The sequence below is a fragment of the Nestor notabilis genome, unplaced genomic scaffold, assembly GCF_000696875.1.
Source record: "Nestor notabilis isolate BGI_N333 unplaced genomic scaffold, ASM69687v1 scaffold15725, whole genome shotgun sequence".
NCBI lineage: Eukaryota > Metazoa > Chordata > Aves > Psittaciformes > Psittacidae > Nestor > Nestor notabilis.
Genome location: NW_009930782.1, coordinates 29,567 through 47,132, shown reverse-complemented (window position 1 = coordinate 47,132; position 17,566 = coordinate 29,567). Strand labels below are relative to the sequence as shown.

Below are 17,566 nucleotides of genomic sequence, written 5' to 3'. Positions count from 1 at the left end.
TCCCTCAATGTATTCTTGAATATAAAGCTCTGCCCAGTCATGTGCACATCCAGATGCATGCCCATGTTCACACTGGCACATATTAGCCTTTGTGCTTCCAGCATAAAACTAATTTGAATCTGAATGCAACAGTCATCACTCTTGCAAATTCAAAAGCCACCCACTGAATGAATGTTATTGTTCTGTGTGTAACTTGTGCTGAGGATACCACAAATTGCAAACAGGCTACTGAGTTGTAATGTCTTTGAAAGTTGTTGCTGCGGTTGTTTCTTAAAACAATGAAAAAACCCAACATCCAGCCCTTCACTAAGTCCGTCTGGCCAGACCCATGGCCAGTGCTCTCTCTTTCTAGAAACAAATCATGGGAGAACATAATATTTACAAGTTTCAATTTTTGCTAGTGTAAATAATCAAACTTTGGGCCTGATCCTGTTCTCAATTACTTAAATTAATTAATGACAGATGTCCAAAATCAGACTGAAATTCAACCCTCAAGAGAGAATTCCCACAAGGCCTTTATATAACTGTTTTAAAGGACTTAAGTGATGCTTAGGCTCTCTGCTGGCCCTCTGCAAAGAATAAATTTTACCCAGAATGCTTATTGCTTTGATCCCTTATATATAACTCACATCCTTAAGTTTGCACAGCCACAAAAGATCTATACAGAGATAAATAGCCAGATCTTCAGCTGGTGTAAATTTATGTAACTTCATTGACCTACATGGAACAGTACCAATTTTCACTACTCTGGCTTAAAGAATCTCCATGGGATAGAGGTAAGTGCGTATGGTGGGTAAATGGATGAAAGGCTCTTCAAATGATGAAAGACTGTATTGCTCTGGAAGTGATTTAAGTTAAACTGGAAAAAAGCCACTCCTTTTCCGGAATAAATCACACAGGGAGTATAATTATGCAGTTAAATTTCTTCTCATGCAGTCAAGCTTGAACTTGCCACCACATTTGTGTAAGAAATGAAATATTTCCCATCTCTCAGCAATATGCTAAATTCTACATTTAACACACATATAAGTGAGCTATACAAGTATACATAGAGATTTGCATCCTTCTTTATTTTGAAGGGAAGAGTATTGGTAATTTTCTGTCTTATTCTGAAGGCCAAAAATTCAGCCTGGACCTGCATTCCCTATCACCTTGCTGGTAAAAAAGAGGGTGGATTTTTAGAACAATTCAGGGGCAGTAAGGAAAACCTCTCATTTCCAGTTTTATGCTTTCTAATCTACATACTGTTTTTTTCCTAAGCAGTCACATGCTGGATTTTTACCATCCTAAATACACTGTTAAAGCAGGTAATTTCTAGAAGTACATGATGCAGAGCTGTCTTACGGTATTTTTGATTCTTCTGCTTGTATGTGAAATCACAGAATCACAGAATGAGTGGATCATTCAGTGAACTGGTGTGCTTAGCATTGCTGAGTTTTAAAACCAATAATATTTTTCTGTCATTCGAATTCCTATCCTACTGCAAGGCTTCTCCCTCCCCCCCCCAGTTATGTATTGAAGTAGAAATTGCTTTCTTTCCAGCTGTTACACATCTGTATTGAAGGCTGGGGAAACTGGCGGTGGTCTGAACCATTCAGTGTGGACAATACAGGGACCTTTATTCGTACCATTCAGTACAAGGGCCGGACAGCATCACTTATTATCAAAGTTCAGCAGCTCAGTGGAGTACAAAAGCAAGTAAGTGTTTGATCCAGTTTGGAAATAATAACATGGGTAATTCACGAATTAGTCACCTTGTTATTTATTCTCTCCTACTGGGATCTGAAAAAAACCCCACACCAAGTATAACAGTTTTCTGGGGGCATTTGGGGAGTTTTTACAAGTTTTTCTTTACTTTGGTATGTATTTAAAAGTTCAATAACCACCATGTATTTTACATGTTCTAGTAAACATGTCTTTGCATGGTTTGTAAGTTTTGACAGTTTTGTTAAAGGAGAAAGAAGTAATGACCAAATTAACATTTGAAAATAGGCTTCTGTGCAGTAACTTTTCACATACTGTCTTTGTAAAGAGATCTGTAATAACACTGCAGTCCAGAAGCCTGCATTGGCAGAAGCAAGAGCATGTGGTGGACATAACATGTTCAGCTCATGGATGTGGCAGAGCACCTATGTTGTGCAACAGAAATACAGCTGATCAGATGAGAACAGTGCCTGGTGTCACTGAAAGCCCTGCTGAGACTTTGCTTGGTAGGTTGTAGCTGGAGTGTGTGCCCTTATTAATGAAAAGCAAATGAAGATGGCTACACAGGGATACACATGGAATGCTCTTCCTTCATAGAGTGTAGAAGAAGTCAGCTATATGTTCTATGATAAACAATTCATGTATGATGGACAGCAACAAGTCTGAGTCTAATTTAGTAGTTTTCTAGGTGGGTGCACTTAAATACAGAAATAGAGTACAGCAATTTAATGGAATTATAAGCATTAAAACAGGAAACATACTGAAAGGTCGGGAACGCTGGATTGTGCTGGGAATGTGAAGTGTCAGTAGCAACCATTCACTGTGTCTGCTCAAAAAGGGCTCAGCATTCAGAGACCGTCACTCTTAAAATCCAGTCCAGAGCTATGTCAGCCTTGGGCAGTACTGCTGAGTTCAGTGGGAATGAAAGTGGATACGTTACATGTTTCTCTCAAGCCCGGATACTGCCTGAGCAATATTTCAGGCATTTTAATGCCTAGGTTTCTATGAAATTGCACATACATTTGGCCAACAAAAATAATGTTTTACCATTCATTGCCTTCAGCAGTGCTTGGGAAAACCTAAAATAGGGAGATTATTCTCGTACAGGTTTTCACTCTATAATTCCATTTTGACCTTTCTTTTTCACAGTTATTTATATATGAGCTGCATATTTTTGTGTGTTTTAGATCCTAATCTGTGGAAGGCAGACCGTCTGTAGTTACCTTTCTGAAAGTATTGAACTGAAAGTGGTTCAGCATTACATTAGCCAGGATGGACAGACCGTAGTAAAAGAACACATCAACTGCCTCGCAGCCAAGCAGAAGTTGCCTTCATATGTCCTAGAAAATAATGAGCTCACTGAGCTGAGTGTGAAAGCTACAGGAGATGAAGACTGGTCCCGAGATGTATGTCTAAGTTCTAAACATACAGAACACAGCGCTGTCATTCAGGTATGACTAGAAATAGATGTATAGAATATAGCATTAAAAATGCTTTGCGAAAGCCAGGGGCTTAGCATTTAGACTTCTGTTTGATATGATGAAATGTTGAACATTATCATCCTGAAATAATTTTAGTGTAATGCTGCTGATCTCTCTGTGTACAGGTACCATCTTCAAAGAATTCAATTACACATGTGTGGTGCACAATTTTGACTTTAGAGCCCAACTCTAATGTCCAACAACGATTAGTAAGTACACTTAATGTTTCTGAATGTTTATGCCTTACATGTCATATGGCAGAATCAAGGGCAGAATGACCTACTTGAAAGATTTATTAATAGCTTGTTTCAACAGCTGTAATACTGGAATAAAATTAGCCTTGAACTGGTATATTATTTTCTTTTTGTAGATTGTTTTCAGCCCTCTTTTTATTGTAAGGAGCCATCTTCCAGACCCAATTATCATACATTTAGAGAAAAGAAGTCTGGGACTGACTGAAACACAAGTGGTTCCAGGGAAAGGACAGGAGAAAGCATTGCAAAATATAGAACCTGATCTTACACACCACCTGACATTTCAAGCCAGGTAAAATACTCGCTTTCCTTGAAAATGGTTCATATGTACGGAAAAGAAGGAATAATTTACACTATAACTTCTGGTGCATTTTTTCAGAGAGCATGGCAACTGCAGAGGAGATAGAACAGAGCAAGCATATGTGGCCTGAAATGATATGACAGAACATATTAAATTTGGTATAACTATCCTAAGCACATTATCATTTGTTTGCTTAAGCAGTCCATGGTTTTGTGTCCTGAAAAATTAATTCCTAAATGATCTTGAAATATTTTTTTGGGAATACTGAATAGTTTCAGGGTCTCAGACACAAAGGTCATTACAGTGTCATAACAAATCCATGCATATCAGTTAATGCTCAGGAAGTTGTTAGACCTTGTAGTTCAATTCATCCGTGATTACCTTGAGAGTGCTCCTACTGCAGAGTAAGCTTGGAAAGCTTCACTGAAGAAAATGTTCATGCTACTAATCCTTAATCTTGTTGTGTAAGTGACTGAATCTCTTTTCAATGACAGGGAGGAAGATGATCCATCAGAGTGCGCAGTCCCTATCTCAACCATGCTAATTAAGCAGATAGCAACTAAATCCCATCAGGGTGGCAATGTCAGCCAAATACTGTCCGAGTTCTATGGCACCACTAATCCTCCCCAGCCTACATGGCCGTATAATAGGAAGGATTCAGACAGGTAATTCTTCTCTAAACCTTCTTCATTGTTATTGCATTGCCTTTTCAAATAAACTTAAATCACATTCAAGAAGACTATATGTGATCAATATGTTTTCAGTAATTACATGATTCCTGTATGTAAGCTGCAGAATCTGTTGCAGGTGGGAAAAAATTGAAGTCAGCCTAGAGGTTGCCCTTCATTACATTGTGAAGATTCCATCAGCAAGGATTAAAAAAAAAACAAAAAAACTTTTTATTGTGAAGACACTTTCTTTTCTGCAGCTCTAGAGGCTTTTGTTGTTTATTCAGCAGCTGTTTCAGTACAGAAACAGGGAGTTGCTGAAAAAAAAAAACATGGAAATGTGATCTCGTGACTCTAAAAGTTACAGGTTTATTTCTGAAGGATGGTGATAATTCTATTAAGGTATTTCTTTAATTGACCAAATTAGGTTGAGCTTATGCAGTTAAAAATACGTTTTTGTAGCCTACACATAGCTAGATCTGTCTGACAGCATCTGGGTATGTTCCAGAATGATAAGAGGAGCTTGTTTTTCTATTTCAGAACCAGAAAAGCCTTGCAAATTTCTGAAAATGACAGCTTATCATTTGTAATCTTGAATTCATTATTCCTTTGACTATTTTTTTTTTGTTTATTTGTTTTGGAACAGTAATGAACAACTCTCCCAGTGGGATAGCCCAATGCGGGTAAAGTTGTCGGTGTGGAAACCGTGCGTTAAAACTCTGCTGATTGAACTTCTGCCGTGGGCTTTGCTTATCAATCAGTCCAAGTGGGACCTCTGGCTGTTTGAAGGAGAGAAGATTGTTCTTCAAGTACCTACTGGGAAAATAATTATACCTCCCAACTTTGAGGTAACTTTGCCATTGATGTTAACAGGCACAGTTCTGCTAAACCACCTGATTCTGAAGAATGGTTATTAATGCAGATGATTCCCACTTTCCAGTCACTGTTAGTCATATGATGAGCAGAAATACAGTAGAAATTTGCCACGCTGGCTCACTGAGTGGGTAGCACAACATACTTGATAACAGTGTTTGAAGAACAACATGTCTTAAAGATGCATAGTTAAAAATTGTCACTGCAGAAGAAGACCTGCACACCATCTGATTCAGCAGCCTTCTCCCTCTCAATTCAGCAAATGAATCTGCAACATGGGCATAATGTAGCAGCCCAGGTAAATTGCTGTAAAGGCCAAATATAGGCTTTGGCCCCCGCTGTACTGACCTGTCACTTGGGAAGTGGATTGACCGCAGTAGCAAAGCTGACCATCTGGAAGGAATGTTTGGTTTGAGAGTGGTTTAGGTTGAGTTGTTTCATAGTTCATATGCTGTCAAGAAAGACTGGATAATGAGATAGGGTGAATTACAAATGAGGAAGATTCTTTAGGGTACCTGTCTTCCTGAATTCAGAGTTTTCTGTAATGGATCTTCTCACATATTTTAGCTTGGCTATGCTTGTGCTTTTTTATTACAACCCCAGTATTCTTTCTTTTTGAAAGAATTAAAATAATTTGACACAGCAGCTTGTCAATTCCAATTCCCCTCAGGTATGTTATTGTTAATAAACAAAAGGTCTCCCTATTGACATGTCTCACTGTTACTATCTCAGTGTAACTGATCTTCATGGTCTTGATTCCACCATGAGCAATCAGTCGTATATCCACATTGTGGTTTCATCTGTTGTACCACATAGAAAGAACTGGAGGGAGACAGGGAGGAAATGAGGTTGACTTTATACTGGAAACTACATTTAACTCTAGTAGAAGTGTATCAAATTGCCAACAAGTAATAATCGGTCATTTTTAACTTGCAGGAAGCTTTTCAGGTTGGAATATACTGGGCAAACACTAATACTGTGCACAAATCAGTGGCAATTAAACTGGTTCATAATGTGACCTCCCCGAAATGGAAGGATGCCGATAATGGGGAAGTAGTAACATTGGATGAAGAAGGTTTTGTTGAAGCTGAAATAAAACTTGGTGCTTTTCCAGGTCATCAAAAGGTTAGAAGAAAATTATCATGATTTGTAACTTTATTGTTTAAAAACGAAGTCAAATTGAGAGTGAAAATAATCAAATATACACAGTGTGAAAGCTCCTCCCCAATTATGTTAATGAGAGTATAAACAATGTGTGAAGTGTAATTTAAGGAATTAGATCGCCAGAAACATTCTGCCCCACTCATCAAGATATTGCAATATTTCCTGGAAAATAATTAATGAATTCTCCATCTTGTTTGGAAAACATTGACAGATGCAACATCAAAAGTATTTGATGTGGCTCCAGTTACAAAGTGCATGAATATAGGTGGGATTTCCACAGTTAAAAAGAAAATGGCAGTTCAGCCACTATATTTTATGGGTTTGTGTGTGACATAATCATCTTTTTTATTATCTTACAGTTGTGTCAGTTCTGCATTTCTTCAATGGTTCGACAAAGTATACAAATTCTACAGATAGAAGATAAGACAACAATAATCAATAGTACACCATATCAAATCTATTATAGGCCACAGCTTTGTATTTCCAAAACCCACTCAGAAGAAGAGGTAAAGCACTGTGGATACTGTTTTTGTTTGTCATCTGCAGTATGTTTAGATTTGTATGCGTGAACAGAAATCTTTAGACATAATAGTGCTAAAGTATTTTATATCATTTTAATTTAAAGTACAGAATCCTGGGTAAATTCAACTCCAGTCATTAACTGGGATCAGAAATCTGTGCAAAGCAGGAGATTCTTGCACACTGCAGAATTAGTTCTGCCTGTTCTCCATCTGTTCAGGCACTAATGGCCATTTCTGTAAAATGGGCAGCATAATCCGTAGTAGCTGTTGAAATTGTTCTCAGAATTTTTACTGAGTTCACGTGTAAAAGAGGTATATTGGCCTGGCAGGCTGAAAACTTTTTGTTATGCTTTTGGGAAGATTCCAGTTATCTGAACAAAGCTGCAGAACTAGAGACGTGCCCAAAGTTTATGTATTTCAGCGAACTGCATCAAATCATGAATATCAGTTTTCTAATAATCGCACAGTGTATATAAGGACTAGCTTGCAGGAACCAAACTATATGCATGGTCGATATTTTTAATCAACCATTTATACATATTTATTGAAGATTACATTTATAGTAAAATATGTGGGAAGAATTCTCCGGGTGAACTTGCTGGAGGAGTTGGCAGATGAACAAATTTTTTAAGTTCCCTATTTGTTTTGTTTTCCTTCTGCATTAGTTTTCTTCACATCACTATCTACAGTTGTGCATCACGCATTTTGTGGCAGTCTTAAAGGATGGGGAATTAGAAGAATGTTGACGCTAAAACCTGTTTTTAGCTTTGTGTCTATAAATGGATTTTCTTCTCACAGTTTTATTACAGTGATGTAACTATTGCTTTTGGTAGAGTGATGTAGACTGGACTGTAGATAGCTGTGCTTATTTAATTGCATAAGTATACCTAAAGACAGATTTTGGCCAAATAGCTTTTAATACAATGGACTTAGTGCAACCTTTAGTTAGTTGTGGTCATTAGCTACTTGAGACTGTTCTGTGCAAGGTCACCATGAATAAACTTTCTGTTAGAAGCCAGTATGTCATGCTACCACTATCTTTTTTCTTCCCAGGACTTCCACTCACCAGACAGTACAGTGTTCAGTGTCAGTCCAGCTGGGACACCACCCAGTGAGGTGCTGAGTGCTGTGCCCTTCTGGGACCTGATGTCAGACGCCACTCCCTTAACTTCAGGGGTACCTCTTACTGAAAAACGCATGCTGCTGAGTTTCAGTCCAGGCGGCTGCACTGGGAGCTGTGAGCTGTGGAGTCTACCAGCTGTCATTAAACAAGAGGTCGCTAGACAGAGCGTGGCAGTGCCCACAGGGGTCCGTAGTGAAAGTGGATTTTGTACCAGGTACTATATGCTGAACAGTCATGAATAATGATCTTTGCGTGTTGCTATAAAACCTCAGCTAGGAAGAAACCATAAGACATTAATGCAAAAGTCAGAGTAACACATGCCCCCCATATGTAGAGGCAAGCCTTACTTTAATTTAAAAATTGTTATCTTTTGATGGGTTTGATGCTTTTATTATAAATGGTTTCATGTTATGACCGTGTACAAGTTGTACAATTTTTATAATGTATGGACTGCTATTTTTTTATATGCATACAAAATAAGAGCATGAAAAGGGGTTTTTTTTGAGATTATGGTCTTTTTTTAATTTGTGGGTAACAATTTAAGAGTTCAAGGACAGGGTGAAATAATACAATACAGAAATTTAGGTTTTGTTTATAAATGGTAAAAATACACTTTAGAAGAATAATAAGAAGATAAACAGGAAAAGCAAAAAAGGAATAAATCTGTTTTGAGACAAGGAAAAAAATCCACGTTTTAGAGCTTGAAATAATCCAAACGTGCATTCTACTTACAAACAAATACACCCAGCTAGTTTAAAGTAACAGTCCAATGACTTGTCAGATGCCCAACTTCAGTTCTCAGAGCTCATATCTGAATGTATTCATCCTTATACTGGTATAAACAAGAAACAATCTGCTGAAATTAGCGAAGCTACATATTACCAGCAATATGATCATTCTCTTGCCTGAAGTGCTTGATATCATTCAAATCCTCATACCATTCCTCTGTAGTCTTAAGAGGTATCACTGTGGAATCTAAAGATTCTCATAAAGACTTCAGATTAAGAAAAAAATTAATGGGAAGAACAAGGAAAAGATTCCGCATGTTTGTGAGATGGATATAGAGAATCTCATGTTCCTAATCCAATTTTCAGAATGTTTGGATTTTTAAAATCACCATGAGATGAAGTTTCTTAGAAAGAGACAGTAAACTTGCAAAAGAAAAAGATGAACTTGTATTTATGCGTGAAGACATTTTATGTAGCTAATAAGTAGAACTAAACTAATTTATTTTCATTTTGGAAATTTATGTAGTGATGATCCATAAAATTAACATTTGAAGGGGCAATAGCATTGTGGATCATTCCAGGGGAGCAGTCAGTTACAGATTTACTAAAATATTAAAAATATTTGTTAAAAATATCTTTCATGTGTATCAGATAAGTATGCGTGCAAATTCTTCTGGAAAATTTTAAAGATTTCTGTTGAAAATTTGTGCCTACAGTCTCATGTTTTTAATTTAATATAAATCTCTGCTGGCCAGGGCTCTCATCTTGTAAACACACATGCTTGATTTAACTCATGAGTTGTCTCTATTAAGTGATTTCTCTAATACTGGTTTTCATGCTGTTTCCACGCATTTCTCTGTTTCAATACAATTCTCAGTGCAGATGTGTACTTGCCTAAATATTTATAAATATCTGTGAATAGGAACTTGATGATAAAGAATCTTAAAGATGCTAATTTTGAATGGTTCTTTTTTTCAAGGTAATGATATGTTTCATCCCAAACATGCTTAATCAAATATATCTGCTTCTGTTTTAGAGCTATAGCACTTACTTACCAAGAGTATCTTGGCGTGACATACCTAACACTTACAGAAGATCCTAGCCCTCGTATAATTATTCACAATAGGTGCTCTGTTCCATTGCTTGTAAAAGAGAACTTCAAAGGTAGGTAGTATGCAGAAACAGTGCACTGTTATAGTATAGATTATTTTACTGTATCTTCAATACCAAGTTGAGTTCAGTACGTGTTTTGAATACAACAAGAACTTGATGCCCTCATAAAGGTCCATCTTAAACTGAGAGACTCTGGAAGATACTGAAGCCTGGAAGCTATTGGAGCTAATCATGAGGTCAGGAGTATGAACTTACCTTACTCCAGACTTTTGGGTCTCCCTAGTTCCAGCCATCAAGGTGACTCAGCTGTAGGAAACCAGTAGGCAGTAGAGTCTTGTTGACATCTGTTCTATCCCATGGAACATTTCAATTTCCTAACATTCACAAGTGTAACACAGAACATTAATGTCAATTTAATGATCAGTAAAATATTATTTATGTAAATCTTAGTGTATTAAAAAAGAAAGGGAAAAACCTCAAACATATAAAATTCCAACCAATAGAAAAGTAATGTTTTTATTTGTTAGTAATATTTTAGACAGAACCTTCCTTGTTTGTGTAAGCATAGGTGAGTTTTGGTTTCATACAGGTTTTAGAAAGACCTAATCTTGTATATTTCATGATATTTCAGATACACCAAAGTTTGAAGTTTATTGTAGAAAGATTCCAGCTGAACATTCAGTTCATCATGAACTTTACCATCAAGTTTCCAGCTATCCAGATTGCAAAACAAGAGATTTGTTGCCCAGCATTCTTCTGAAAGTGGTGTCATACGATGAATTAGTAAATGAATGGAGTGATTTTGTGGACATCAACAATCAAGGAACACAGGTAAATCATTATAAACTATTTCCTAGTTCACAGTATAAATGGTTGTCTTCCTGATCTGCACTGTATATTGTTGCTCTGCAAGCAGCATGCTCTGTTGGCTAACTGAACTCCGGTGGGTTTAGGTTTTTTTTACTGAAGTATTGGGAGCTCTCCTTCCTCTAAGTGCTGTTGGCTTTTGGGGTGTTGTTTTGGGTTTTTTTCTGGGGGGTAGGGGTGGGTTGTTTTTTTTAAATTTTTTATTTTAATTTAAGTTTTGGGAGTTCTCCTTCCTAATGCCTGTCCTGTGGAAGTTTTAGAATACAGATTACCTTCTCCACTGGCTATTTTTAAAAATAAGTAGATAAAAATACAGGTTTTCTAGCACTGAATTTTTTCACTTCTTTATCATCAACGTGGTGTTCCCTGGGAAAATCAATCCTGAAAATTTCTGGCCCCTGTAAGCAGAGGATCCAGGAAAATCCTTCTATTTGGTAACTTAATTAACACAGGATTTTTATCTTTACATCTTGTAAGAATCATCACTGTCATTCTCCCTCTGTGTCTTCACAGAAGCTACTCATGTCTTCCTAAAACAAAACAAAACAAAAAACCCGTTTTACTTCCTTCTGTTATTTTTCTCCTGTTTTGAGGTAAATGAAAACTTCCTTGACTGGAGTAATTCTTTTTGATGGGAATTTTTTCCATCTTTGAAGTCATTAGTTTACATGGAATCAACATAAACTGCTTGGCTCTTTGAAAGAAATACTAGTTTCAGATGTTTTCCCTGGGGACCAATCACAAAATGCTCTTGATTATTGAGTGTTATGTTATATTGCAAGTAGTTCAGTTTCATTCAGCAAGCCAGTCAAGCAATGCAAGGTTTCAAATTTCAGTCATTAATGTTATGCCAGACCAGGGTTCTTTATAAGTATCTGGCTCCTACAAGGAATTAGATGCTAAGACAACATTTGGGGATCATTGTCTACTTGAAGAACTCTCCAAATAAGAAGTTTAGCCTTCTGTTAGCAAAGTTTTAGGGTTTAGATGTAGGGAATTTCCCCAGGATTTCTCAGTCCATCTTTCTCTTAGGAAACTGTAAATTTAGGTAAATAAGGAATATGCTAATAGCTTCACATACTTGGTTCAGATTGTGAAATAACTGGGATTTAGAGGATCATGAGTAATTTGTGCTCTTTCTACCTGGTCACAGATAGGTACTTATTTTATTCAAAAGAAAATGTTATTAATGTACAAAAATTAATAACATCTGAAATTAGCATTAAAATTTCTGATCTTTGAGATCAATAAGGGTTTTTTAGAATAATGAGGATGTATGGAAAATTCTGTAAATGTCCTTTTTTTGTCCACTTCCATCATGCAGGACTGCAAATTTCTTTCAGATAAGCAGAGCTTTAAAACTGAAATATCAAAATTATAAATTCTCTTATATGTAATTCTCAGAAGAATAAGACATAATTTGATAAATGAAATTTAATTATCTGTACAAGGTTGTTATATATAGTGTAATGAGAATCAGTTTAAGTGCTGATCCTACTGAACTTCCAGGTGCTTTCCTTCTGGTGACTTGTTAACAGCAGTTAAGATTCTTCAAGGCAAACAACTGTTTATTTTACCTGTGCTAGCCCACTATCTTTGTGTTATTCCTTGAGTTTGTATTCCTTTAAATTATATCTTCTGTCATTACAATCCAGTAAACAATTGTGTTGATATTAGCCGTAAAAAAAAAAAGCCAGCTTGCTCTAACAAAGACTGCTAAGACTGCTGTGACTTTTCCAAGCCTGAAAAGACTTCAGTCTTTTGTATGCTGGAAAAACACAAAATTTGCTCAGAACCATTGTAGAATTAAGCTACAAAAACAATATATAATTTCTTTACGTGGAATATTTATTCCTAAGGACTTATTCAGAATGAAAGTTTGCACATCTGTAAGCAAGACACAAACCTGTTGTCAACTTCCCATTTTCCTGCGTTTTTAAATGTTTAATGCTTTTTAATCCTTTTGCTATTTCTTTGTGCCATCACCTTGTTGATGAATGTGTTCTCTCAAAAATGGTTTAGATGGCTTAAGAATCTGTTCACTGTTGTTAAACAAGTCTTCATGAATCCAGAATGTTACTTTAATTTTTAGTCTTCGTTTGTTCTGCATCATGTATCAACCACTCATCTAACCAGCTCTGAGCTAGGGCATAGCAGCATAACGTTAATTTAGGGTTGGTTCTCCAGAGGAGGTGTTATTGTGCAGAGCTTTAGGAATATGCCTTTCTCCTTCATATAAAATCACAAATTAAAATTTCCTATTTATTCTCTTCTCATATAACCTCCCCCCTTTCCATCACGTCTTGCTCATATCTGGAGAAAAAGTTTCTTATTAAAATATATTCAGTTATGCAGTTAAAGGATGAGGTGCAAATTTCATCATGCTGTACAACTGAAATACTTAAACTGTCAGAGCTGTTATTTTCTAAAGTATTGAAATCTGTTTCTGTTTTTCCTGATCAGTGTCATGATTTGAGTAAGAGATCTCAACCAGAAGGCACTAATAGAATTAATTCATATTCTGACATTAAAAATAGTAATTTCAGTGGCATTCCATATGTTTCTAACTCTCTTCTGCAGATTGTGTTCTTAACTGGCTTTGGCTATGTTTATGTGGACATTGCCCATCAGTGTGGAACAATAGTCATAACCTTGGCCCCAGAAGGAAGAGCAGGACCCGTCGAGATCAACCTCAACAGGTACATAAAGCACATAAAACATGATAAAAAAGCATTGACTGGCCAGTCAGCTTTCTAAGTGTTAACTAACTTACAAACTTTGGCTTAACTGTTCGTTTTGTTTAATACTGCTGCCTGCACTGTGGCATATGTTTAGACCAGATGTTATGCTTTGTATATCACAGTTAAAAAAGGACAATCTAACACCAAAGTCATGTCACTTTAGGGTAAACACTTGATGTCTGATACAAAAAGAAGTCCAGTGTTGTTCATCTAAAAAACAAAACAAAGCAAAAATTTCCCTTCATAATTAATTTTGAGTGTGTTCATCAATATAAAATGTATTTAGCCAGGTCCTGCCATCTGTGATTGCACAAGCTCCCACTAAAACTGTCAGGAAGCTTGAAGTGCAAGGGCTGTAGAAATAGTCTTCCAGTCAATAATTAACTGTACTTCATTATAACACTATTCTTAGAAGATTTCCCTGCTTCTGTAACACACTGCAACCTCAGCTCCATTCAAGTGCAATTATAACACTACCTCTTTCTAAGATGCAAAAAACCTGGCCTCCAGCAGTGCTGTTACAATTACAGTGGAATTTGTTGTACTGGTTTTATTTGCACTGTAATTAAGTATTAATCCCCAAGAAACTGGTCATCAGCAGTACATAATAGCCCATTTGCTAGTTAAACTTGGCAATGGACAGTTAACACTGGAGGAGGGAGGCTGTCAGTGCTGTGGTGGCTTCCTTGGAGGATACTCACTGTATGTGACATGAAATAAATTATCCATAATTGTAACCTTCAGTAGTGACACTCAGAAAATATTGTAACATCTGAGGCCGTATGTGAATTATCAGAAAATTGTCATATTGTCTGCTTTAATATCTGGCTCTGCTGCAAAAAAAAAAAGGAAATTACTGTTTATATAGAGATGTTCCTGTCCTGTTGATTGATAAGAAAGAAAGAGAAACCTGGCATAGGTGGAAATACCTGATTTCTTAGAAGACCTCCTGGGTGTTATCCATGGTGGTGGTTGAAGCTGCCAGATCCCATTAACAGTAACAGGACTTGCATGATGAGTTTCCCATGTATTATAGAGAACATCTCTCCTGACAACTTTCTAGAAAGCAAGATGCTGGGTGAACTCAAAGTACATGAAGTAACAAAACTTCTTTTCCTTCCTGCCTAGAAGTCAAGAGCAGACCCTATCACTGAAAATGTTCATCTGTCAGTTAAGTCTTGCCGCATTTGATGATATTACAAACCACAAAGTGTCATCTGAACTTCTGCGTCTCACAGCAGACCACGTTTTCCTCCACATGGCCCCAGCCACCAGCTACCTGAGACCCCTATCGCAGGAGTTCCAGCGGGACGCCGTGGAAGGCCTCCCACAATTTCATAGTCTCCAAGTGTATTGTGAAGACTTGCAACTAGACAATCAGTTGTACAGCAAATCCAATTTCCATTTTGCAGTCCTGCTGTGCCAAGGAGAGAAAAATGAGACTGTGCAGTGGTCCAGAGTGAACAACCTCATTGTTTGTAACAAAGATTTGGAAAGCTATAAGGAAAACTGTTTTATAAAACTCTGCATTGCTTTTTCTGAGGAAGAGAATTTCATGTTTCACATAAATGACCTCAGCTTTGAACTCAAACCAGCTAGGCTGTATGTGGAAGACACTTTTGTTTACTACATTAAGACTTTGTTTGATACGTATCTTCCAGAAAACAAAACCGCTTTTCAATCCGTGAATACTTCAGATACTACCCTGATGCTGCCTGAACAAGTGAGAGAGCATGCGAGAGCTTTAGTCAAGCCAGTGAAGCTACGAAAATTAACAATACAACCTGTTAATCTCCTTGTCAGTATTCATGCTTCATTGAAACTATATATAGCCTCAGATCATACCCCTCTCTCTTTCTCTGTGTTTGAGCGAGGACCCATCTTCACCACTGCCAGGCAACTTGTCCATGCCTTGGCCATGCATTATGCTGCTGGAGCACTTTTCCGAGCAGGTCAGTACTTCTCAACCTGTAACATTTTTATTAGGTACCAGGATTCTGTGACTGTGTCTCAAGCCGAATAACCTCGATGTTAACCATACGTTATTGTTTTCCTCAGACACTCTTTGATAATGATATTTTCAGACACCTTTCATGTTCTGTCATACGACAGCAGGGAAATAAAATGGCTGAGCAGACACAGTGAAGGTTTGTAAGGTTGTGCTAAACATTAGCCAGCCACCTGAAAGCTTTACGAAACCCTGAACACAGCAGAAAAATGTATTGTAGCAGGCTTAGGTTTTGTCATTTTATATTATAGCACTAGTCAGAACCAACCCACATTCCTCACATAAACTCCCCAAAACTATATTTAATCAAATTATTCAGCATGTTGCTCTGCATTCGTAAGTAAATTATAGCCCTGAATGTGTTTTTGTTGTTAAAAGTCCTTTTGGTTACAGTTTATGATTAGGAATCTGTCTTTCTTCATACAGCCTTCATGCTATACTGGCACACAGATGTTTGTTGTCCTTTGATCCAGGAACTATGAAGTTTTGCTGTTACTAGCTTTTTCCCATATAGCATCAATAGTGAGCAATTAGTCTATTAGGTTAGCAGGTACATTCTGTTTCCCATAAATATTAATTTAGAAATAATGAAATTTGTTCTCTGACATGGCTTAGTCTAGAACAGAATTTTTACCTGGGACAGGAGGAAGCTCCTCCATGATCACACATAAGTAATGTACTCCACACTGAAACATGGGATTTATTTTCCTGCAGTAGTAATGGTCAGATTTTCTGGAATCCTGATGTGCTAGAAGCATAGCTGTGACCTGATTTCTGTGCACAATTACCAAAATAGTACACATACATTTCAGGTATTTATAAAGAGAAATAGTGAGATGTTGATCTGGTCTTTCTCACAGTTGTGCACCAGAACAGTGTGCACTGATTCATTATTTTCTTGCATTATTTTGCTTGCAAAAATTTGCAGGTTTTTCTTTTTACTACTTATTTGGATTTGGTTTACAGTCAAATCCCATAGTACAAACGGGTATATGTAGTTTCTTGCTAATTAAGAGTGAAACTATGGCCCAATGTGAATGTTTCTCCCCACAACTACCTGTGAGTGGTGATACAAGTTGTGATGGACTGTAACAGGATATTGGGGTTATACTGGCTTTTCATCTGCAACATCCCAGGTGAGGCACATATGAGAGTTAGGGATTCCTGAGCCTGGTCTTGGTCTCATCTCTGGTGCTACCCTTGCAGTGTGCAGTGCACAGGCCACCCCTTGCCCTGGGTTCATGATGCAGCTGAAAGCAAGCAGGTTTAAATATTATGAAGTAAGATTTGCTTCAGTGGAACTTCTCTTCAGGAAAATACATAAGCATATATTTAGTCACTACTTAAACCACACTGCAAGCACTAAAACTAAAATGTATTTTTTGAAAGGTTACTATGATTAAAATGATTAGTTGTATTGATTAATGTTTGCTTGGGCAAAGAAGATGCTGTATTTTGAAGAGTTTGTGACACTTGTCAGGAGGCTGTGTCAACAAAGTTAAAAAGGAGATAAAAAAAATTAAGCAAAAAGCTTTACATAGTCTGTGCACCCTGAGACCTTCACTCACCATCAGGTGAGTTACACTTCTTGGGTTGATCTGCTGTGGAAGAGGACTTCATTCTCCTGCCTTTTAGCCACATTAATCTGCAAAATGATGGGTTATTTGACCCGCTTCTCACCACTGTCCAATGCATAAATCATTGTAGCATCTGCACAAATGGCATTCCCACACAGCTGTGCCTTATGCTCCAAGCGGGTTATAGTCTCATTTTGCCCTTAGCTGTGTGAAGGATCATTGCTGCCCTATGGGAGAGGGTAGGATTGACCCCACAGCCTTCTAAAGGGGGTGTATCATACTGCCCCATGTATTGCAAAGGAGTGGCCAGAATCTGTGTCTTGTAAGCAGTGAGTGGGGCTGGAGAGTTTTGTTCAGATATGCTGATTAGAATTGCTTGTCTCAAATTAGCAAACCTTGCAGTGGAAATCTCCCATCATTTTCTAATTAAGTTGGCTTCTATT

General features: G+C 37.3%; 1 protein-coding gene across 1 annotated transcript in view; it reads left to right on the top strand.

Annotated features, from left to right (window-relative positions):
* Window positions 1–17,566, top strand: part of VPS13B (vacuolar protein sorting 13 homolog B (yeast)) — a gene marked incomplete at its 5' end in the record, with an annotated part of 82,496 nt that overhangs the window by 44,636 nt on the left and 20,294 nt on the right. The window contains 13 exons of the mRNA XM_010015584.1: window positions 1,543–1,698; window positions 2,892–3,155; window positions 3,311–3,394; window positions 3,556–3,731; window positions 4,235–4,405; window positions 5,055–5,256; window positions 6,218–6,406; window positions 6,805–6,951; window positions 8,020–8,303; window positions 9,854–9,981; window positions 10,562–10,761; window positions 13,378–13,496; window positions 14,667–15,490. Of these exons, the coding sequence (XP_010013886.1) occupies window positions 1,543–1,698; window positions 2,892–3,155; window positions 3,311–3,394; window positions 3,556–3,731; window positions 4,235–4,405; window positions 5,055–5,256; window positions 6,218–6,406; window positions 6,805–6,951; window positions 8,020–8,303; window positions 9,854–9,981; window positions 10,562–10,761; window positions 13,378–13,496; window positions 14,667–15,490 (2,944 nt within the window). The remainder of the gene's footprint in view (window positions 1–1,542; window positions 1,699–2,891; window positions 3,156–3,310; window positions 3,395–3,555; window positions 3,732–4,234; window positions 4,406–5,054; window positions 5,257–6,217; window positions 6,407–6,804; window positions 6,952–8,019; window positions 8,304–9,853; window positions 9,982–10,561; window positions 10,762–13,377; window positions 13,497–14,666; window positions 15,491–17,566) is intronic.